This window comes from Enhydra lutris, unplaced genomic scaffold (assembly GCF_002288905.1).
Source record: "Enhydra lutris kenyoni isolate GAN:26980312 unplaced genomic scaffold, ASM228890v2 scaffoldscaffold1, whole genome shotgun sequence".
Classification (NCBI taxonomy): Eukaryota; Metazoa; Chordata; class Mammalia; order Carnivora; family Mustelidae; genus Enhydra; species Enhydra lutris.
Window position 1 is genome coordinate 19,548,157 of NW_019154085.1, and position 23,347 is coordinate 19,571,503.

The 23,347-nt window shown below is 38.4% G+C and overlaps 1 protein-coding gene across 4 annotated transcripts in view; it reads left to right on the top strand.

The window, feature by feature from the left end:
• The window catches only part of LOC111145703 (phosphoinositide kinase, FYVE-type zinc finger containing), a 77,668-nt gene that overhangs the window by 23,194 nt on the left and 31,127 nt on the right, over window positions 1-23,347 (top strand). For 3 of the 4 annotated variants that reach the window (XM_022500842.1, XM_022500832.1, XM_022500853.1), the window contains 12 exons: window positions 1,479-1,636; window positions 3,024-3,135; window positions 4,058-4,205; window positions 4,746-4,913; window positions 11,058-11,117; window positions 12,905-13,034; window positions 13,457-13,637; window positions 14,278-14,352; window positions 16,345-16,452; window positions 20,353-20,493; window positions 21,160-21,286; window positions 21,567-22,726. In XM_022500842.1, the coding sequence (XP_022356550.1) occupies window positions 1,479-1,636; window positions 3,024-3,135; window positions 4,058-4,205; window positions 4,746-4,913; window positions 11,058-11,117; window positions 12,905-13,034; window positions 13,457-13,637; window positions 14,278-14,352; window positions 16,345-16,452; window positions 20,353-20,493; window positions 21,160-21,286; window positions 21,567-22,726 (2,568 nt within the window). The remainder of the gene's footprint in view (window positions 1-1,478; window positions 1,637-3,023; window positions 3,136-4,057; window positions 4,206-4,745; window positions 4,914-11,057; window positions 11,118-12,904; window positions 13,035-13,456; window positions 13,638-14,277; window positions 14,353-16,344; window positions 16,453-20,352; window positions 20,494-21,159; window positions 21,287-21,566; window positions 22,727-23,347) is intronic. The other variant, XM_022500862.1, reaches the window with a different exon arrangement.

Here is a 23,347-nt window from a genome sequence, read left to right on the forward strand (position 1 = left end):
TTTGCTATTTTTAAGAAACCTATCAATAGCCAGTTAGCATATAAATTAATAGAGGAAAAAATTATCTTAAGTTTTTATTAAGATCACCTAAGAAAGTGGTGAAGCATTCAGCACTCTTATATTGCATTAATATTTTCTTGATCCCTTTCATCTGGTAAGATAAGAATTGAGGTGCTTACATAGTAAGAGAGCTGAACTTTTAGTTAGGTCCCAGATTGTTTTTAAACTTCGAAATATGTTTCTCATACACATAGAATGCTTTGCATACCTTTCTACTGTATGTTTATGTGAGATGGTTATCAGTTGTTTGTAGACTTTATGTAAGTGTAAAATATTGTATTTAGTCCCGAGAGTGACTCAAAGAAATGGAAATTGGCTCCTGTCCTCAAGCTTAAAATTCAAAAGGTAGAAATGAGGCCGATGGTCAGGTCCTTAATAGTAAAAAAGCAATACTTTATTGATAAGACATAGAAAGATCATTAGTGGTAAGGGCTTTAAACTGAAAGGCTTGGCCTGGACCTTGAAGAACGGATGGATTTGGGCAGGCATTGAGGAAAACAACTCTTATTTAAAGGTATGACAAAGTATAGAGTTGAAAATAAGCATGACATTTTCCATGCACCAAAGTAGGATTTATTAGTTAGGAGAGGTTGGGAGAGAGAGTAAGCTGGAGTCTGTGGGCAAAGAGATTAAGCTGGAGTGCGTGGGCAATGAGAATGGAAGTTACTTGGGGTTACCTCGTGGAACATGGTGAGTTCAGCCTTTACAAGTTTAGATTTGAACCCAGGTGCTGAGCAATGTTGGGAGTTTTGTTGAGCAGGAGTCATTCACGGAAGGCCTTCTTTTAGGAAGATTCACTGGGCAGCTTTTGGGTACAGGTCAGAAAGGTGGGAAGCTGCTGGAGTGAAGGCTACAAGAAACGGATTGGAGCAGTTGACTGTTCTCCCCTCTCCCTTGCCCGTCTTCAAAGAGGAGGTTTTGCAGTTTTGTACTTTGATAACTAGGAGACTGAGCATATGTGCCATGGACTGGGAAAAATTATTTGGGGTAGTTGTTTTTATTTTCTTCCCTAAAGATTTTATTTATTTGAGAGAGAGAGAGCATACAAGCTGGTTAGTGGGGAGGAATGGCAGAGGGAGAGGGAGAAGCAGGCTCCCTGCTGAGCAGGGAGTCCAGCATGGGGCTCGATCTCAGGATCCTGGGATCATGACCTGAGCTGAAAGCAGCTGCATAACCGACTGGCCTCCGAGGTGCCCTGGGATAGTTGGTTTTAAGAGAAAAAGTTACATTTGCAATTAGATTAGCTGAGTTCAAGCTGCTCCCCATGCATGTGTTATTTCTATTAGATGGTGTGAGTTGGCTCTGACAATCTGTATTGAATTTCCTTTTAGGCATCTGAAAATCACAGGAAAGAATCTGCAAAGGTATGTGGTAACGTCCTTCTCAGGAGTAATTATTTGCTCATAATGTGATTTCAGGACAGCGTTCAGTTAAAGGACCTGTGGAAGAAAATCTGCCATCACAGTAGTGGAATGGAGTTTCAGGATCACCGTTACTGGCTGAGAACGCATCCCAATTGCATTGTGGGAAAAGAATTAGTCAACTGGTTAATCCGAAATGGACACATTGCTACGAGGTAATGTGATCTTAAGAAAGACTTTTTGATATTATTTATTGCTTTATTTTTAATAAGGCCATGATATTGTAGATATAAGGGCAGCAGATTTTAAGACTAGGGTGCTGTTTGTTTCCTGCATTTGGTGCATAGGGTGCTCATGACTCAACCCCTCCGCCCTTCTGCATTTTAACCAGTAGTAAATAGATGCAAGGAGCAAATGGGGCACAGTTTTCCTTATTTATTATAAGCAGAAGTATGCAGTAATTCCCCAGCACTAAGCTTTCTGATTAAGCAGGATTTGGGAATGTAACTAGGTATTCAGATCACAGTGGATTCTCCTGCTACTGTTCTCTGATCTGGACACTGCAGTCTATGGAATTGAGTTCGTAAGTCCCACTTGGAGTGGCTTGCTCAGCTCAGGAATCGTTTGTGAGAAAGAGACGGACAGGCCCTATTGCCTTTCAAGGCAGCATGTCCCTAAGCTATTCTAGTTGATTAGATTAACTACTCCTTTCCTGGGAAGAAACAGGTAAGTAGGAAGAGAGAGTAGAAACCCCGGGGTCCAGTTTGATGGTATTTCTTTTTAGTTTTATGCTTTTACTCAAGTTATTTAATCTCTTTTGAACCTTGGACCTCTCAGTTTCAATGTGAGGAGAATATATAGGTGCTGTGAAGAAGCTGTGAGGATGAAATGAAATAATATGGGCTAAAGTGCTTTATAAATTGTGAAATGCCGTGTAAGTGCAGTGTGTTGAGTGTCTGTTTCATCTATTAAGTGTCTATGTATTATTATTATTTTTAAAAGTTTTCTTTCTCTATTTGAGTGTGAGTGAACATGAGCAGGGGGAGAGGCAGATGGAGAGAGAAAGGGAGAGGCAGACTCTCCACTGAGCAGGGAGCCCGATGTGGGGCTCAATCCCAGGACCCTGGGATCATGTCAGACGCTTAACCGACAGAGCCACCAGGGCGCACCTTAAGTGTCTATGTATTACCGTATATGTTTAAGTATCTATTTTGTACATATATGTATATCTATCTGTAATATTTGGTATCGTCTTACCAAGACCATAAGCTCCTTGAGGGCAGAAACCATGCTAGTTTCACCATTTTGTTTTACTATAGTGAGGACAGAGATATGCATGTACTGAGCACTTCTTACATGTTTGTTGTAAGTAAAATTAGGTTTTGCTAGGACTACCTTACCAGCAGCTTCTCCTTTACCTGGTGTCTGGCAAAAATCTTTCAATTCAGCTTTAAGTCTCACTTGTTTTACCCCTCACCTATTGACCAACCATTTGTAATTCCAGCTGGTTAAAATGGAAGAAAATTCCATTTGCGTCTCATCTTGTGCCTGTGCAATTACTCTGACTTTTTAAAGTTTTTATTTTTGTTGGTCTTCATTCAGGGCACAAGCTATAGCCATCGGACAAGCAATGGTCGACGGACGTTGGCTGGATTGCGTCAGTCATCACGACCAGCTTTTCCGGGATGAGTACGCACTGTACAGACCACTGCAGGTAGTTTTCCGTGTCATCGCTGATGAGTTGGGAAGTCTTGTGTTCACCGGTGGAATAAAAAGTCGTTGAATTAGAGATACATTTTCCCTGTTGTTTGAAAGTTACAAACATTTTTACTTGGTTAGTAGGGGTGATGAAAAACCTGTTGGAATCAGACAGTTTCCAGTGGGTTTGACTTTTCTGAAGCTGGACCTTGTGGTGATATAGTTGCCTGTCATTTACCTTTAATGGTTTTCAGTTTCACTTTGTCTGTGTTTTCACGACTAAGAGAGAGTATACATAATAAAATGATAGAAAAGGTATCACCAATGCAGTAGATTTTGACACATTACCAGTATTAAATTGTATAGCAGTGATAAAACAATGATGATGTATATATCTTTTTCCTTTAATTAGGGAGTAGAAATGATTTAAAATAGAACTTTTTAAAAAGATAAGCTTTCACTTTTGGTTTACATTAAATATATATATATAATGTTTAGGAATACCTTTGTGAACTAAAGTGGAAACTCAAAGGTTAGAAAAGACAAATGACCAAGAAGACTGGTGTGGTGTTGTTTGTTAAAATCTAACAGTTGTTTTCCAGAATGTGTCCTAGTGTTGGCACAGGATTAGAATAAATTCTGAGCCAGGTTTACTCTCAGGACTAAAAAGCATGAAATGAAACACTATAAAATCTGTGTATTATGTTTTGCTCATATTAAGCTGCCTAAACCTATTGATTAGTGACAATTATAATGATTAGAGTGGAATTACCAACATTAATGCTGGTTTACTTAGTTTCTATCAGTTAGCTTATTTTTATGTAAATTTATTCAGTGGTTAGCTTTGTAGAAATATTGGGCTTGAGTTTATTTGTAGTGTTGCCATCGAAAGTTGCTGCTGAATGTGAATTACTTGGATCTTGTCTTGATCTTACTAGAGTACAGAATTCTCCGAGACCCCTTCTCCAGACAGTGACTCAGTGAACTCTGTGGAAGGACACTCTGAGCCATCCTGGTTTAAAGACATAAAGTTCGATGACAGTGACACGGAACAGATAGCTGAAGAAGGTGACGATAATTTGACTAGTGAGTTTAAACTTTCTAATATTTTGATTTTTGTGACTCATTACTGTGTATGTATGATAAATGAGTGTCTTGTTTGTTTAGTTGAAACAATCGACTTTAAGTTTTATGGCACCAACTAAATGTAAACATCTGATAGCAATCTTTGCTCTAGATACAGTATTTTCTTAAGAAACCAACTTGTTAGGCTACTGGCGTTTTCAGATTTTGCCATAGTCTCTAGTTTGCAGCAGCTTAAAAATAACTCTGAGCTAATAATATCGCAGCAGACAACTTTCTCACCTCTTCACTATGATATCAGACTCTCTCTCTGCAGAACCTCCAATAGAGTTCTCCATCTTAAAAATTCATCATATATTTAATGTGTTCCAATTTTTATTAAGTCTCCACAGAAGTACATGAAAATACTGTATCCATTTTGGTATTGCACATTGGCCTTGTCTATTAAAAGAACATTTTTCTCCTTTCCTCCAATACCCTGATGAAACCCATTTTTACTCCCCTCCTCTCCCTATATTTCTTTCCCCTCCCTGACACTAAAAGATTCTGCCAGTCCTAGCAAGCGCACCTCAGTCAGCAGCTTCCAGTCCACAGTGGACAGTGACTCAGCCGCTTCCATCAGCCTGAACGTGGAGCTGGACAACGTGAACTTCCATATCAAGAAGCCCTCCAAGTACCCACATGTGCCCCCTCACCCTGCTGACCAAAAAGGTAGGAGGTAGTCACCATCTGGAATCCGGGCACAGGCTGGAGAGCTGGGCCACACGATCTCATGCCAGCCTGTCTTCCTGGCTTCCCCTGTCCCATGTGGCGGAAGGGATTCGGTGTGGGTTTTGTTCCCCCTTTCTCGTTTTCCCCACACCGCCTCCCCACACTTTTTTTGGTTGGTTCCTTTTATTTCTGTTTTCTCCCTCAGTACCACCACACCCAATTTAAAGCTTGTAGTCTTTAAAAGGAACTACATCTTTAAAAGGATCCACTACTACTGCTCTTCCCTTAGCATAATGTGCAACTTCCAAGGTGGCGTTTCTTTGCATTTATAACATGGATGTTCTGCTCTCTTCATTTCTCTTTCTTTATTTAACATTTTAAAGCCTATTTGCTTATGCTATTAACCAGTAATGGAGTATTTCACTAAACCTTTTTAGGTGCTTGAACTGTGTTAGGGGGAAACACATAATACAAACCATCTTTCTACTATGATTTGAAATGTTTGCTATGGAAAGAACAGACTGAAGATGCACATTTCTTTCCTGATATCATTGTATTTTTGCATGGTTTCTAGCCATGATGAAGCTTCTCACAGATGTTTGTCTGCCGGGAAGGATCGTGTCAATCAGACTCTCACATGTATTCCCAGGCCACGCAGTACTTATATTTTCTGTTGTTAATAAATAAAATATCATTCTTTTGTCCAGCAAAAAAAATATGCTTGTGATGTATGTGCTGTATTTAAAAAAAAAGGTTTCTCCTCTGAGTAATACAAAGTGAATTTGTTATTTTTAGTTGTCTTATATGAGGTTTTATTCTACTGACTCAAAAATAATAATGGCCATATTCAGAAGACATTTGGTATAAAAGGAAAAATAAGATAAATCATTACCAAAATCGAATACAGCAGTATATAAAAAATGAGATGCTTTTTATTTTTGTATTTTCATTTTATGTCATTTTTAAAGTAACATATAATGTGTTATTTGTTTCAGAGGTACAGGTCTGTGAATCATCAGACTTACACAATTCACAGTACACACCATAGCACAGACCCTCCCCAGTGTCCATTACCCAACAACCCCATCCCTCCTTCCTCCCTCCCCTCCAGCAACCCTCAGTTTGTTTCCTGAGATTATAAGTCTCTTATGGTTTGTCTCCCTCTCTGGTTTCTTCTTGTTTCATTTTTTCCTCTCTTCCCCTATGATCCTCTGTCTTGTTTCTCGAATTTCACATATCAGCCAGATCATATATGAAATGTTTTTTAAAAATGGATTTTGAGGTTTACCCTGTTGGATATAACTAACAGCCAAATTAAATTTTAGCCCTAAAGAGGCATTATGTAAAAGAAAATAAATGAAAAATACATAAGTAAGTAATTGTGAGATTTCATTATGTTCTAGTAACTAAAAAATCATTATAAAGATGAAACCATTTATTCCATGATTTCACCTGAAGTTTGGATTTTTAACAGCCCTCTGAAGTTGAATTCTTTCCTTAGATTGGAAATGCTTGTCTGATTTCCTTGCTACTTCCTATTTTGAGTCTAAAAATATGGTCAGAAAAGAGAAGCTTTTGAACCTAAACATCTATTCTAAAATAATTTGGAACAAGCTCCCATTTCTATAACAAATTTTTAATGGCTGTCAGTAGTAACCATTATCCTCAAGATGTGGTAAAAAAGCTTTTAAGGGTTACAGTAATGATTGGGGGGGGAAGAGACAGGCAAACCATAAAACAGACGTAAGTATAGAGAACAACCTGAGGAGTGCTGAAGGGGAGGTGGGCAGGGGATGAGCTAAATGGGGAATGGGTATTAGGCAGAGCACTTGTGATGAGCACTGGGTGTTACATGTAAATGATGATCACTAAATTCTACTCCTGAAATTAATATTATACTATATGTTAATTAATTGGAATTTAAATAAAAAATTGAAACAACAAAAAGAGTTATAATAAAAAGGTATATCTTATTAAAAAAGAGAAATTTAGAGAGGATGCAGTAAAAGAGTAGGCTTGCCTAGTGTTGAACATGAGTAAGATACATATCTTTATGGGAATCCTCAAAACAACTTGTAAGCGCGGTGGAGAACATGGGTGAGTACGGAAGGACAGTGGAGTAGACGTGACACTTGGGTGAGATGAACTATAGTTTGGTTCCCTGGAGCATACTGGGTGATGCTTTTGTAATAGAAGTGACAGATATGGGTCAGAGGTGGCATCTGTTATGAGGGAGGACATCCTTTGGACACATGTGTTGGCAATGCAGTTTCGTTTTGTTGAAAGTAGATCGTGAAATACATTTTTGACATTATGATTTTATGTCTTGGAAGATTAGGAAATTATGAAAACTGTGAAGAAAGTAACCTGTCATCATAGTATTTATAATAGCAAAAGACAGACTGCTGAGCACAGTCAGACAATTTGCTTAAGGGTGCTTGACTTCCTAATATTGGGAGAGGAATGGAACAGAGAGCTTCAATACTGACATTTGTACAGTACGATCTCAAATTGTATCCCTAAGGAAAATTAAAGGGGAAGCATCCACAGTTGAAAAAAAAAATCACAATGACTCTTCTGCAACCTCTCTGCTCTTAACCCTTTATTTACTTTTTAGAGAGATTTTATTTATTTATTTTTTAGACAGACAGAGAGAGCACAGGAAGGGGGAGCTGCAGGCAGAGGGAGAAGCAGGCTTCCCGCTGAGCAAGGAGCCAGATGTGGGACTCAATCCCAGGACCCCGGGATCATGACTTGAGCCGACGGCAGAGGCTTTAACCAGCTTAGCCACTGAGGTGTCCCTGCTCTCAACCCATTAAAAAGATTGTCTATAGAAGTTGTGAGAGGTAACTTTCATAGGAGGATGAATCTGAAAGAGGGGCCAGCACTTAAAAAAAAATTAAAATGACAGGATAGCAGAAGTCCAGATTGCACTGATGGATGGAGTAAATGCCAAGAACATCTCAGAGAAGATTTTTAAAATTGTGGTTCAAAGAAAGAAAATCAGGGCAATAATATGAGGAAGGTGATATATAATATTAACCGAAGCTTCTCTTCCTCGCCCCCAATCAAGATAATTTTATCAAGAAAGAATGTTTATGGCTAAAAGGAGAGTAAAGTCCAAGATGATGAAGAGAGGTTAGAGAATACCTGATTATTTTAAATAAGTCTTTTGCCAGGTGCAGGCAAAATATATACCAGATTATTGAAAGAATTTAGAGCTGTGATCATGGGGCCAGAGTTTGTTATCTTTGGAGAATTAAAAAGAAAAGGAAGGGGTTCAGATGATCGTAGTGACAGAGGCATTAAAATTTTGTAAAAAATAGGTTGTTGATTTGACTTTGGAAGTTTGTAAAATTGTAGAAAAAAATTAAGAGGATGTCCTGTGGTATTTAGAAAAGGGATTGGTGGTGACTGGGCACCGGTGTTGGTTAACTAAAATTAAATCTTTCTGCAACAATCCCATTTCCTTCTTTTATGGTGGTATGAGATTGTCAGCTAAGGAGACTGTGGTAGAGACTGTTGTCTTTTATGTTAATAAGACATTTGATGGTCTCAGTAACCTTGTGGACAAAGAGGACAATTTCACACTTGAAGTATGTTAAGGAGGAAGTTACAGGCAGTAGTTATATCTACCTTTTAAAAGCTCAGGTTCTGGAGACTCTGTGAGTCTACAAAAAAGCACACATAGGTTATTCGTGTGTTTGGCGAATGTAAGAACTTCGTGATGTCACTCTTAATATAACATGTACTTTGTGTAATGGTTGTGCCAAATGTTGAAGGAGTAACCTGGTAGGAACAGGAAAGGCATGCTCATAGGTTATGCTGTAGGGCATACAGTTCCTATGCGACCTAGAGACTTTAAAATCTAAGGCCTTTCTGAATCCCTTAATGAATGTTTCTGGCTTTCACAGTTCTCTCCTATTAGTTTTTAGCATACTAACAAGAATGGTTCTTCTTCTGTTTTTCTTGTGAAGTTGAAGTACAATAATGTATTTTTTTCTGCATTGTAGTTAACATTAACACTGATTACCAGAAAGTAAAGATTGTCAGAGCCAACTGGTAGTGAGGCGAAAGAGTAGTAATACACCCTCTTCCTCTGGTTTTCCTTCCTTTTAGAGTGTAGATGGGAATGGGTGGTTCTTATCTTTTCCTGAAAGTTAAAGGTAATATTTATAAAATATTTTCTTAGGAATCATCCTTTGTCTTCCAGGGCTGAGGAAATTTGGATTTCGAAAATCGATTGACATATCTGTATTTTTAAAAAAATCTGGTGTTTTTATCTTATGCAAGCAAACCCCACATTTTCATAAACTTGTAAAACTGGAACATTGCGATCTTGCTTGATTAGTTTTTCACTATTGGTAAAACTTGGAGAGTTGTACAACTAAAATACATTTTGTTGTGTGTTACAAGCAGGATTCTGAACCATTCTTGATTAAGTTAGTGAGTAGAACCTAGAGAAGTGAGAATCGTATAGTTTTCGTAAGCTTCTAGATCTAACTTCCCATGTGTAGGAAAAGCTATAGGAGCAAGTTAAACAGCACCAAATGGAAACAATCCAACTGACTTGAGAAAAATGGGACATTCCACAGGACATTTGGCCTGGGTTCTTTTAAAATTCAGTATCCTGACAAAGTAAAAAGGTAGGAGGTTTGCTTTGGACCAAAAGAGAATAAAGGAAATCAGCATATGAACCTGATTGGATCCAGGTTTGAGGCAAAAAATTTATTAAAGCATTTTGGGGACAGTTAGATAAATTTGAAGAATATGCATGAATTTCATCATATTAAGACATTGTCAGTTTCTTTTTTTCCTTTTTTTTTTTTTTTTGGAAGACATGGTCCATTTTCTTAAGTTTGTAAATGGTATTGTGGCTATACAGAAGAATGTCCTCATTTTTAAGAGATGTATGCTGAAGTATTAGTGGTCAAGGGTCATGATGTGTGTAACTTCAAATGGTTAGGGAAAATCCATACTTATATGTAGAGAGAAATCAGATATAGAACGTTAACAATTGTTAAATGTAGGTGAAGGGGATATAGGATTTTCTGTATGTCTCAAAATCATTTTATACACACACACACACACTTAATCTTTAGTATGAAAAGTAAAGCTTGTAAAGCCAATAGGTTGGTTGAACAAACAGATTGGCATTATTCGTTTCTGTGCAGGAGGTGTGGGAAAAAGGTACAACATCCGTTTTTATTTGTCCACATAGTTGATTTATTGTATTTGGCATTGTATACTTTGAATTTCCAATGTACAACTTTTTCTCTGCTTTTGTTCAAAGGATGAGCATATTGGCATATAAACATAGCAGCTTCTGAAGCTCATTTGTTATATGAGTGAATTCTACTTGGAAAGAATTTTTTGGAGAACCTTTATTTTAAAAGGCTTAAAATACATTGTGGTTTCGTTTGCATAGTAGAAAGAACCTCACTTGAGCTACGCTTGGTCACAGATGCAAAGAAAAGTTCATGGGGAAGTAAAGAATAAGTTTCACTTGTGAGAAAAGTAATATTCTAAAATTCTAAACGAACACAGCCCGTGTTCAGTTATGGAAACTATTTGGTAGTGTTTGGTTAGAATTTTGAAAAACCCTAATTCGAAAGCACATAAAAATCCTGATGAGTTAAATCTTTATTCCCTGCTGGTATCACTTCTGTATTAATTTGCTTTATAGCATATAGTCTGAAATTTGAAAAAAAAAACCTATCTATTTTTTCAGGTGGCTTCTCTATAAACTATTTTGTATATAGACAGAGTTATTTGTGAAATCGTACTGTTATACATGAGCAAAATAATGTAGATTTTTAGGCTTGTCATGCCTAAATTACTGAAGACCTCAATTTTCATACACTGGCTCAGCTTTGATAAGGGAAAAGCAGTCTGTTAAGGATTATCTGACATGACTGCTTCAAGGTTCTGTTATTATTCAAGTCTACTAGGTTTGGTTTGAAGTGTATGGATTAAGGATAATAATGCATTTTAGTCTAAAGCTCTCTTCAGTTGGCTGGGCAGTGTTGGGTTTGGTATGAGTCATACTTTGTGTGTAGGTGTGTTCTCTGTATAATTACGCTGGCATGTTGCAGTCATAAGTCTCTCCTTTTCTTCCTCCTCTGCTCTCTCCCTGGTATGCAGAGTATTTGATTTCTGACAATGGAGGACAACAACTCTCGATAAGTGACGCCTTCATTAAAGGTAATTCTATCAAAAGCTGTACATGGGACAGTACGTCTTACTGGTGAGGGTGTACTTAGGGCTTCGCATATTGATGGGCACCTAACAAGCACTGAAAATAAATTCGGTTATTTTAGTACTATGGGAACACAGTTTTTATATGTATAGTAACTCTGAGGATGTTGGGAATGAAGAATATAAATTTGGACTTGGTTCGAGAGAAGATCTCTGATCTGAAAAGCAACTGTTTAAAAGCTTTTATAGAATTTAAATTTTATTCTTTGAAAGGCACAGTTTAATGCTTTCCAAATCATGAATATAAAATTAAGTATTGATATATATATCATCAAGGATTCTGAAACTTGTCCAGAAGCCCCCAGGGAGAGCTCATCCATTTGAGGACGCTGCTTGCCCTGTGGAATTGGAAAGAGAAATGGGGAGAAGAGATAAAGAACTAACTTTGCCAATTGATTTCTTGGGGACAAGACACTATAGAAGAAGACAGCCTTCTCTGACACCTCCCTCCTTAGCTTACTGTGGAGTAAGGATGTTCCTAAGTAGTTCATAATACTCCACAGCTTAGACCTCAGTTAAGTTTTCATAACTTAGCAGTGTTTCTAAATTCATCTCTGAACATCTGGCTCAACTAGAAGTTCATATAGGCCAGCTGTTTACATAATTAAAATGTATAATTTTTTTGTACCTCGTATTGTGGACACATGCTTTGTAGTGCTGGACTGTTCAGTTGAAAGTTTTTTTGTTTGTTTGGTTTGCTTTAAGAGGGGGATAGATTAGAGAATTTTTGTAAGCATTTCCCGCTTTTTTCCATTTATTCAGTCACATTTTTCAGTAATTATATAGTGAGCATCCTTTTTGCAAAGCTTTTTTTTTTAAAGATTTTATTTATTTGAGAGAGAGTGAGAGCTATAGAGAGAGAGAGAGCACACACACAGAGGGCGAGTGGGAGAAAGAAGCAGACTTCCCGCCGAGCAGGGAGCCCGATGCGGGGCTAGATTGCAGGACCCTGGGATCATGACCTGAGCCAAAGGCAGATGCTCAGCCGACTGAGCCATCCAGTCATCCCTCCTTTTTGCAAAGCTTTTGATATAATCTGTTTTTTGTCTAGATGCATTTTCATTCTTTTTAAAAACTTAAGGATTTTACAAAGTTTTATGTAAATTGTTATCATGTTTTAATATTTCTTTATAGTTCATTTCTGGGTTTGATTTTAACAAAACCTTTAAGTAAAGGTTTTGCTTTAAAAAAGGCCTTTGTTCTAATATTGAGAAAGAAACACTATAAAGAATTATCAGAATAGACTGTCTACACTGTTGTATACTCGTTCATACGTATCAGGACTGAGCTTTCCGTTTTAAAATTCTGCACCCACATTGTCACATGTCGTTCTGCCAATAGAGTTCTGTTGAATGCAGTTTTTAGTTTGTGATTTTACAGGGAAAGGCAGCCCCCTTATTTTTTAGTGCCCCTAGTAAAGTAAAAGGACTGTAAAAATCTCTTTTTTTTCAGAAGCTGTATTTATAATTATTGGCTTGAGAGTCCTAGTTACTTGTGTGAATTTGCTTTTCCCTGTTCTGTCTCTGATTTTGATGGTTGTGAATTTTGGTAATCAAACTCACACTTAATTTTTTGGTTTATTTACACATGTCCTTGCCTTTTTATACCAACAATTTGAATTGGCCGAGTTTAAAAACTTAAAAAGACACATCGGTGCTTTCTGAATCTATTAAGAACATGGCATAAAACATAATGGTGAAGTGGTAAAGTATGATTTCTTATTTTACACTTAGAATCCTTATTTAATCGTCGAGTTGAGGAGAAATCCAAAGAGCTCCCTTTCACACCTTTGGGCTGGCATCATAACAACCTGGAGCTGCTGAGGGAGGAGAATGGAGAGAAACAAGCCATGGAGAGGTTGCTGTAAGGCAGTGAGCTTTTTGATGTTAATCTTCCATTTTTATGATTTTCAGTGACTTGATGGGGATATGAGTAGTTGTTCTTCCTCTTAAAGTCAAAAATACTAAGATGATTTAGGAAATAAAGCCTTTTCTGATGAAATTTCTTATAAAACAAGAGTCCTAAACTGTGATTGTCTGTCCCAATTGTAATTTATGTGTTAAAATTTCATTGAATGAAAGGGGTTACCTTAATTGAAGATACTCACAGATTTCATTTGTGTATAAGATCATTAAGGTTCAGATGAAATAAGATCGGCTTAAGAAGATCTTGTCTTTGAGCCGTAATTCCTATGCTTATTTCTTTGTAGACTGCATATGGCATCTTCAGAATTATTGTCTCTGGCAGTAATAACTGCAAACTTCTTTCTTCTGACATTTTTATAGTTCAGCTAATCATAACCACATGATGGCACTACTCCAACAGTTGCTCCATAATGAGTCATTGTCACCATCTTGGAGGGACATCATCGTATCACTGGTCTGCCAGGTTGTTCAGACAGTCCGACCTGATGTCAAGAACCGGGACGATGACATGGATATCCGTCAGTTTGTCCATATTAAAAAAGTGAGCTCTGCTAATGCTTTTCTAGTGCTCGGAACTGATGGCATGGGCCTGGTAGTAATTTGTTTCCTAATGGTAATCTAAAAGGGGTTCTAAGTAAGGGGGGGTTTATCTGTCTGCTCTTTGTTAGCAGTGCACTTATGGGTCATAGAGGCCACCCATAGGAAGTGAGAAGTGAATGGAAGGGGGTGAGTTGGGCATGGAATTGGGAAACCAACCAATGGTGGTTTCTTCTTTTTTGCTTCCTTTTTCTTGACACATCATCTATGAGAAGACCTCTTCCCACAGATTACTGTTACTGTTCTAAGAAAAAGCAGTGGATAATTGCCTTATTTAGATAGTGGAGTCCTATATGTATTTTTTGCCTGTGACGTTTGATTCAGTAATGGTTTTAATTGCCCATTTGGTCAGTCATATGGGTATTTTAGAGTACCAGATAAGACCGTAGAGAGTGGGAGGTGGAAAAATAGTCATGCTAGACTTCAGTAATTATTGGTTGAAGGGAAGAATTATATCCTGGAACTTTCTGTTCTGATTTGATTACATAATAGTTAAAATAAAAAAAAAATGGAAATAAATAATAGCATCCATCTGACTGGATTCTAATAATGTAGCATTGAGTTTTGTTTTCTTGTTTCATTAGATTCCAGGTGGAAAGAAGTTTGATTCTGTGGTTGTCAATGGATTTGTTTGTACCAAAAATATTGCACATAAAAAGGTAATGCGATCTGTTCAACAGTGAAGTTCAGCAAACTATGACTTGTACCAAGCCAACAAATTGGGGTACCCTAATCATCGAGAGAAGGAAAGTGGATAGCAAGGAGCAGTTAGCAGTGTCTGCTCTAGAGGTGAAATTTTGGAAGTTTGGGTAAGGTCTTCAGGGCTGCTGATGATTAGGATTTGGATAATAGGAATTTGTGAGATGAGAAGGAAGGGAGAGGATAGGTCAGGCTTCCAGACAGAATGATAGGGTACTGGTTCATTTCTCCTTTGACCTGCCACATCTTAGGGAGACAAGGTTTCTCTAATAGACGGGAGTCCTTCCAGAGGCCTAGCATTTTAAAACTTTTTTCTCTCTTCTAGGGCTGCGTGGTGGCACTGTCACTGGGGTTGTCTTATCCTTCTCACCTATCTTTGCCTTCAGGCCCGAGGCCTCTTTCTAGCCCTAGCACAAAGGAATGGGGTGAAATAACCTGGTGTATTAAGGAATCTCTGAGATCCTAAGGTGCAAGATGAGAAAGGAGATGAGGCCGGAGGAGGCAGGCAAGGGGCTTTGTGTCCCATTTAGGGGCTTGATCTTTATTCTGAAGTCCACTGATTCTTAAAGTGCATGGTACATCAGACTCCCCTGTGGACCTTGTTAAATACACGGATTCCTAAGCCCAACCCCTAGAAATTCTCATTCATTATAAGGGTGTGGGAGTGTGAGGCTAAGGGAAACGTGGGGCTGCTTTTAAAGTAGGTACTGCATGTGTTCCCAGTGTCATTGGTCATCACATTTTGAAAAACCATCAATCTAGCAGTGCTTTCGAACTTGCTGTGCTCCTGAATCCCTCCAGGAACTCACTGCAAATAGAGATACCCTGACCCCCCCACCTCCAGAGATACTGATTTGGTTACAGTGAGAGCTTAGGTAGATTTCTAGTGTGAGCAACCTGATGGGCGAACTACAGTCCTGTTTTCACTCTTCTCTAAGCAGAGACTAATTCCTTTTTTTGTAAGGCATGAAGCCTCCTGAAAATTGTCAGTGATCATTGATAAATAAAACTATGCTTGGATTTGATCCAATGTCAGTATTTCTGCATAGAATCTTATTAAAACAGGCACATTACCCATCAAGGTAGTAATTTAAGCCAAATTAAATGATCTCTATTGAATTAAGAGGAGAGTATGTTGAGCTTTTCTTTAGAGTTGAAAATTGTATGTGGGAGTGGTAGAAACATATGCATGAATGACTGTCTTGCTTCACTGCCCATGTTTAGAGATAGTCTTTAATTTGTAGTTGCTAAGAACAAAAATCCCCAAGCGTAGTTCCCCAAATGCTGCATTCACTGCTTTAAAGCCATTTGCCAGTTCAGAGTGTATAAGCACGGTCACTCGGAACTTCCATTGCAGGGCCTGGGCTGTTGGGCTTGTGGCTTTAGTTATATGGTTAGGATTTTTGTCTGAGTCTGCCCTTCCGGATACTTTAAGGTTTTCCTTTTTGAGTTCTTGTTACTTGGTTTGGCTTCCCAATTTATCACTGCTTAGAATCTATTCAGGAAATGTTTTCATTCTTTTATCCCTCCTTTTTCCTTCTTGAATTTTAGAAAGGGTAAATTATGCTTTCAAAGTTGCTGATCTCTACGAGTTCGTGAGGAATCCTGTCTTTAAGCCCTTTTCTTCCATACCCAGGGCTTGATACCTTTTCTTGCAATATTAGGAACCCCCCCCAAACCAAAAAAACTTTAAAGAGTGTAGAGGATTAGGTTAAAATAGAATTAGTGAAGCAAAGCCAATTTTTGAGGAAGTCTGCTTCACTCTGAGCAATTTGTTTTGAAAAAATATATAAGAATACCGCAAAAGAACTACATGAGAGTATTTCAGTACAAATATAAGGAGATAGTCTATTTAGAAAGAATTATAAACAATATAACTTTAAAGATATGATTATAGGAGGTCTGTAAAGTGCAGGCTTTAAAAAGCTTTTAACAAATTTTATGTTTTGTAGATGAATTCTTGTATTAAAAATCCCAAAATTCTTCTGTTGAAGTGTTCCATCGAGTATCTCTACAGAGAAGAAACTAAATTTACTTGCATTGATCCTATTGTGCTTCAGGTAAGGACTTCTGACTGAAACAGTGATCTGCAGGGGTCTTTGTGTACTGTAGGGCTCGCAGACTCATAACTCATTCCAGCTGGTTTTATTTGGCAGGGAAAGAAACTTGATGGCTTTTGTTTCACTTAAAAAATTCTTATAAAAGACATCTTTTATGTATTACTTCGGAAGCTTATCAAAACCTCTGTCATTCCTTATTTTAGAGTTTCAGAGTTGTTAAAGGGAATGTACGACTTTTGGGGAATATATGGAAGAAAAAGGGAAACTCTAAATTCTGGCCTCTCTGCCCACTTGGGTTATTGATTTACTTTAAGGATTTTTCTAACTTAGCAGATCCCCAGTGGCAATGCCTAGTTTTTAATAGAGTCTGTCCTACTAAAACACATGTTTCTGGACTGCCAGTTACCTTTTACATGGTTGGTTAAGGGGTGTAACATCCGATGGAAATTGTGTTTCTGTATGATTTTTCTTAACTAAGGGACCCAGAAGAGCCGCAGAGGATTCTAATCCTCAGCCTCAGCTCAGCTGCTACACAGGCTGGAACCCTTTTGGCTCTGTTTTAAGAAACTAAAAGTGCTTTTTGCTGGAAGTGCTCTCACCCCAGAGAGATGCACCCCAGCCCTGCCTGGATGGCTCTCAGTGGCCCCACTGCTCAGAGCTCCATTTCCGGTTGTACCATTGTACTTGCTTTTGTACATTTTAAATTCCCTTGAGGCAGCCTCCAGCTGTGCTGAGCCACCTGTGTGGGCTGTCCAGGTTCTCTCGCAGGGTACTGACTTTTATTTTTGCTAGTGGGCTGGATACGAAGTTGCATTGGTTTAGAAAGTTTTTTGCCCCAACTGCCTTTCTCCCCTAAACGCTATGCATTTTCATTTGCAGTTGTTTAAAATAGGAGGTTTTCAGGAATGTGTCTTATCATGTTATAGCAGAAACGCTTATATTCAGTTCCAGAAATATGTAGGAAAAGCATTACTTGAATATCCATAGGTGACAATTTTCTGAGAGTGGTAGGAACAGTCACTTTTGTACTGAATTCATAGAAAAGCAACAGAAGAAACTTAGTTGTGTTTTTTTGGAATTCTGCTTTGTTACTTGGGGTTGTTTCCTCTTGGAATTCAGCTATGTATAACAAAAATCAGGTTTCGACTAGATCATTACCATCCCTGATAGCTCTGATTTACCATGACTTCTCAGTGGTGAATTGATATCAGGAATAGGGAAAAACACAATTATTGTTTTTGGAGTCTCAGATTTTTTGATGCTGGGAGTTCTCTTAATCTCACTGAAGGTATCATTGGAAGACTTTTATAGGATTAGATCACAACTGTGTTGATTGTAAGGCTTATCCTGAATGGATTTGTTAAAATGTGTGAAATTGCAGGTCTTGGATGAACTGGATTACTGAAATCCACAGGTTAGTGTTTATAGAAAAGTATATTTAAATTTATCCACTCTATTGTAACTCCATTCCTGAAATTAGGTTAGTGGACTGAAGTCTGTTTGTGTTAGAGAAATGTGCTGTGGGCAAACATCTATTTAAGAAACATGATTTAATTTGCTATAAGTTAAAATACATTGTGCTTTGAGACATAGTTTTTTAAACCTTAAACACCTGTCCTATGAAAGTTTTTAGTTTGAATTGATAGAAAGTATCAGCTGATTTGAGTTCTCTCTCTCTCTCTCTCTTTTTTTTTTGGTCCACTCAGTGTGGAATAACCAAAGAAGCAGCAGAAATTTTGGTAGATACAGGCATACCTCAGAGATTGCAGGTTTGGTTCCAGACCACTGCAGTAAAGCTAGTATTGCAATAAAGTTCATCAAATGATCTGTTTCATCTCCTGATGCATATAAAAGTTATGGTAACGCTGTACTATAGTCCAATAAGTATGCAAATAGAATTATACATACACACACACACACACACACACACACACACACACCTTAATTTAGAAATACTTTATTGCTAAGAAGTGCTAGCCATCATCTAAGGTTTCAGGGGGTTGTTCATAATCACTGATTACAGATTACCATAACAAATATAATAATAATGGAAAAGTGTAAAAAACTATGAGAATTACCAAAATGTGATGCAGATATGAAGTGAGCAAGTGCTGTTGGAAAAATGGTGCCAGTGGACCTGTTTGACACAGGGTTGCCACAAACCTTCAAGTTTGTAAGAAATGCAGTATCTGCAAAGCACAGTAAAGCACAGCACAATAAACAAAGTTTGCCTGGAATCAGGAGAAGGAGAAGCAAAGGGCAAGGAGATAAGCAGCTGGTGGCCTCACAGAGTCTTCACAAAGCTGACACTGCTCGGGCTGTTGGTCTGCCCCTGCCCTGCTCTGGGCTCATGGCCTACTCCCTGATACCCTTTCCTTGATGGGCCTGGACCAGGCTCCCTTTGGAACACGGTGCTTCGTGTTCAGTCATGGCAGTTGTTTATAGTTGCGACTGAGAGGAAGTGTATTTGCCATTCCTGTGCCAAAGCCCAGAGATTAAAAAAAAAAAACAACATCTTCTAGGTATATTTTGAAGCTGCAAAAATAACATCATTAAAATGCTGTTAGGGGGCACCTGGGTGGCTGGTTGGTTGAGCAGCTGCTTTTGGCTCAGCTCATGATCTCAGGGTCCTGCGATCGAGCCCTGCATTGGGCTCCCAGCTCAGTGGAGAGCCCGCCTATCCCTCTCCCTCTGCCTGCCACTCTGCCTACTTGTGCTGTCTAGCTCTCTGTCAAATAAATAAAATATTTATAAATAAAATAAAATGCTGTTCAATTGCCATGTAATAGGTAGAGTAGGAAATTAACACATTTCAAGGGAAAAAATCTATTTTGTTAATAATGGGAGATTTTGAAAATGTCCAGTTTTTGTCAATAAAACAGTGAAAGGTAGAAATACACTCCATCCTGGCAGGTTCATTGCAGGAATAGGCTCTTCCACTGCTGGTGACACTTGTCGTGAAAACAGACTTGCCCAGAACACACTTTGGGTGGGTGGAGCAGAAGTGACAGACGTGCTCACACATTCAGGTGTCCTCCTGTGTGGAGCCTAGAAATTTTATGAAAAAGTTAGTGATTTGTATTATTGTTTGTTTGTTTAAGATTTTATTTATTTGAGAGAGAATGAGAGAGAGCACAAGAAGGGGAGGGTCAAAGGGAGATGCAGACTCCCTGCTGAGCAGAGAGCCTGATGTAGACCTGACCCAGGACTCCAGGATCATGACCTGAGCCAGAGGCAGTTGCTTAACCAAATGAGCCACCCAGGCACCCCGTGATTTGTATTATTTTAATTCTGGTCATTACTTAACAGTATTTATTTGCTTTGAAAATAAGCCTTTGTCAAGCAATTGTATTAAGCTTTGTGTTTTAGATCTTTAACTCTGGCTGTTCTGGGTAGAATATGATCTCCTGGGAGATTGAGATGAGGAGGAAGCTGAAATAGCATCGTTAGAGTTGTTTATTTAGATAGCCAAAGAAGAGCTACTCTGGTTACTTTCAGAACATAATGGGGAATCTATAATTAAAAAAGTAGAAATTGCTTTCATTGGGGAGTTGGGCTGTTAGATTTTTAAAATTTATTATTATTATTTTTTTAACATCCAAGAGCAAGCTAATTGGATTCTTGACTTTCATAGTACAAGTTACTAAGGACTGAAAATCAAAGTACGATTAGTAAGTCAGAAAATAAAGTTTCCCCGAAATTCTTTTTAGCATAACCAACAGTTTAGAATTATGAATAAAACTCTAGGTTTTGTTTGAAGTGACTTGCTTCTGGACTTATTTATGGATGAAGAGAATTTAGGCTTAGAGTATATTAATTGTCAAACTATCCTGATATTTTAATATCTCTAGATCTTGAATTGTACCAGCTGTAATAGTTTTGATGGTTTTTTTCCCTCAGGAAAGGGAATTCTTGAAGAATTATGTTCAGCGAATAGTTGATGTTCGACCCACGTTGGTTCTAGTTGAAAAAACAGTATCTCGGATTGCCCAAGACATGTTACTAGAACATGGCATTACTTTGGTCATTAATGTAAAATCAGTGAGTGTTCTTATTTTTCTATTTTTATATCATTTTTTAAAATCTCAGTTTTTAAATTTATATGTATGCATGATTGATATGCAGGGATCTTTGATTATCTATTTGCTATTCCGTATATTGAAAGTAGGACAGTAGACACAACAGCCATTTCATTATTTAAGACTGGAGAACCTCAGGTTGGAAGAAAGAGTAATTAATTATATAGCGCTCATTATAGTTATTTACAAGACCAAAGGTGTAATAGATATTAGTTAATAAGTAGTCCTTGTTGAGCTTTCATTTTTTTCAGGGAATTGTACAAGTAGAAAATGTTCTCTCTTGAAAAGTTACCCTCTTCAGAATAGAAGCCAATTCTAGGAAGTTTTCCCCTTCCCTCCTCAGTATTCTGTGCCAATACATGATGCTTAAATACCTTTTATAATGTTATTAATATGAATCTGGTTTGTTTTCGTGGGTACCTATTGATCACTAGGCAACTACTGTAGTCTAATCTAGAACCAAAAGAATTGTTATATAATTAAAATTAAGGAAATTATATAATTTAATTATGTAATTAAAATTAAGGAAATGATGAGGTTTATTTTTTAATATTAATTTTCCAGAAAAAATTTACTAAGAATTTTATTTTTCTCTAATTTTGTAATATAATGTTTTTCTGTGTTCTAGCAAGTTTTAGAACGAATCAGTCGGATGACCCAAGGTGATTTAGTAATGTCGATGGACCAGCTGCTTACAAAACCCCACCTGGGCACCTGTCACAAATTTTATATGCAGATGTTTCAGTTACCTAGTGGTGAGTGATCTTTAGCATAGATTCACCTGAGATCGAGGACAAGAGGAATGAGTAAACTCATTAGTACTACAGTGTTTACTTTGTCCTACTAATATCTACTATCTGTTAATAATAACTAGTTATAATGCTAGTATCTGTGAGCAGTGGTTAGATGAGTATTGGCAACTGTGGTCTTACTTAGAGGTTTTTCTCTTATAGAGGTTAGGATAATGAATTAATTCTGTCTGGTCTTAACGGATTGCCACCTAAGTCTTCTTAAACTTTTTATGTTTATTTGTAGAGCAAACCAAAACACTGATGTTTTTTGAAGGCTGTCCACAGCACCTGGGTTGCACGATCAAGCTTAGAGGGGGCTCTGATTATGAGCTGGCTCGAGTTAAGGAAATCCTAATATTTATGATCTGTGTAGCTTACCATTCTCAACTAGAAATCTCCTTCCTCATGGATGAGTTTGCTATGCCTCCTACGTTAACACAGAACCCTTCCTTCCATTCTCTGATCGAGGGGCGGGAGGATGAAGGGACTGCACAGGAGCCATTCAGCGGAAGTCCCCTCACCCGGGAGCCCGACTTCCCTGCAGAGATTCTGCCCTCCGAGGACGGCAGTTTGCTAGAACCGAGGACTGTGTTTGAGAAGGGCGACCAGGAAAATAAAAGCGTGACCCCGGATGCTGCCTCTTTGAAGCATCAAGAGTATGCCACGACAGCTTGCGCAGCAGGTATCCCCTGTGCTCTCTTTCCATCGGTCCCAGAGTCACTGTTGCCGCTCCACGTGGACGACCCGCAGGATGCCTTGGGCATGGAGCAGCCGGAGCCCTTGCAGCACGCGGATGAGCTACAGGATCCCAAAAGCCCGATGAGAACCTTTAGAGACCCTTTACAGGACGACACTGGATTGTATGTGACCGAGGAGGTTACCTCTTCTGAAGATAAACGAAAGACTTATTCTTTGGCCTTTAAACAGGAATTGAAAGATGTGATCCTCTGTATCTCCCCAGTAATCACATTCCGGGAGCCCTTCCTTCTGACTGAAAAGGGGATGAGATGCTCTACCCGAGATTATTTTGCCGAGCAGGTGTACTGGTCTCCTCTCCTCAATAAAGAGTTCAAGGAAATGGAGAGCAGACGGAAGAAGCAGCTGCTCAGGGATCTCTCCGGCCTCCAGGGCATGAATGGGAGCGTTCAGGCCAAGTCTATTCAAGTCTTGCCCTCGCACGAGCTAGTGAGCACTAGGATTGCGGAGCATCTTGGGGATAGCCAGAGTTTGGGTAGGATGCTGGCCGATTACCGGGCCAGAGGAGGAAGAATTCAGCAAAAAAATGCAGACCCTTTTGCTTATTCAAAGGAAGTACCTGGTACAGCAAGCGGCAGATCAGGAAGCAAAATTGAGGGTGATGAAGAGAAGGGGTTGATTCCGAATGACGCGGTGTGGTCCACAAAGGTGAGGCCACTTCGCGTGCACGTTTAGAACCTGTTGAAAAACTGTGCTGTGGCATGTTTAAAAAAACACACAAATATGACAGATTGCAGATTTAGTAAATATTTCTTCCTGTACCTTTTTTTTTTTTTTTTTGCCTTGAGTCAGCTGGTTTATGTATTGCTTTAGATATGAAGTAGGAGTATCAAGTAATGAAACTGGGTTTTGAACTTTTCACACTGAGCTTGCAGTCAAGTATGGGAAGAGCTTTGCCGTAGGCAAAGGGTGGAGCTAGGTAAAATCCGTGGCAGGCTGACTTGGGTGTGGTGTGATGCGTCCTTGATTGTTTTAATAAGCTTGTGAGAGGGAGCAAGACAGGAGGTTCCTGCCGAAAATGGATGTGTTTTTAGAAAATGTCAGACATATTTATTTAGCATAAAACACTTCACGTTATTTAACGATGATAGTGCCCTTATTCTTTTTAAACGCAAATTGAGGGGAAATGAAGGAAGATTTGCTTATGGACACATTATTAGTAGTGTTTGTAATAAAACTAATGAAAAAATCCATCTCTAAATCAGGATATGAAATTGTTTAATAGAACAATAAAAAGTTGCCTAATTTCACCTAGAGTTGGGGAAGTAC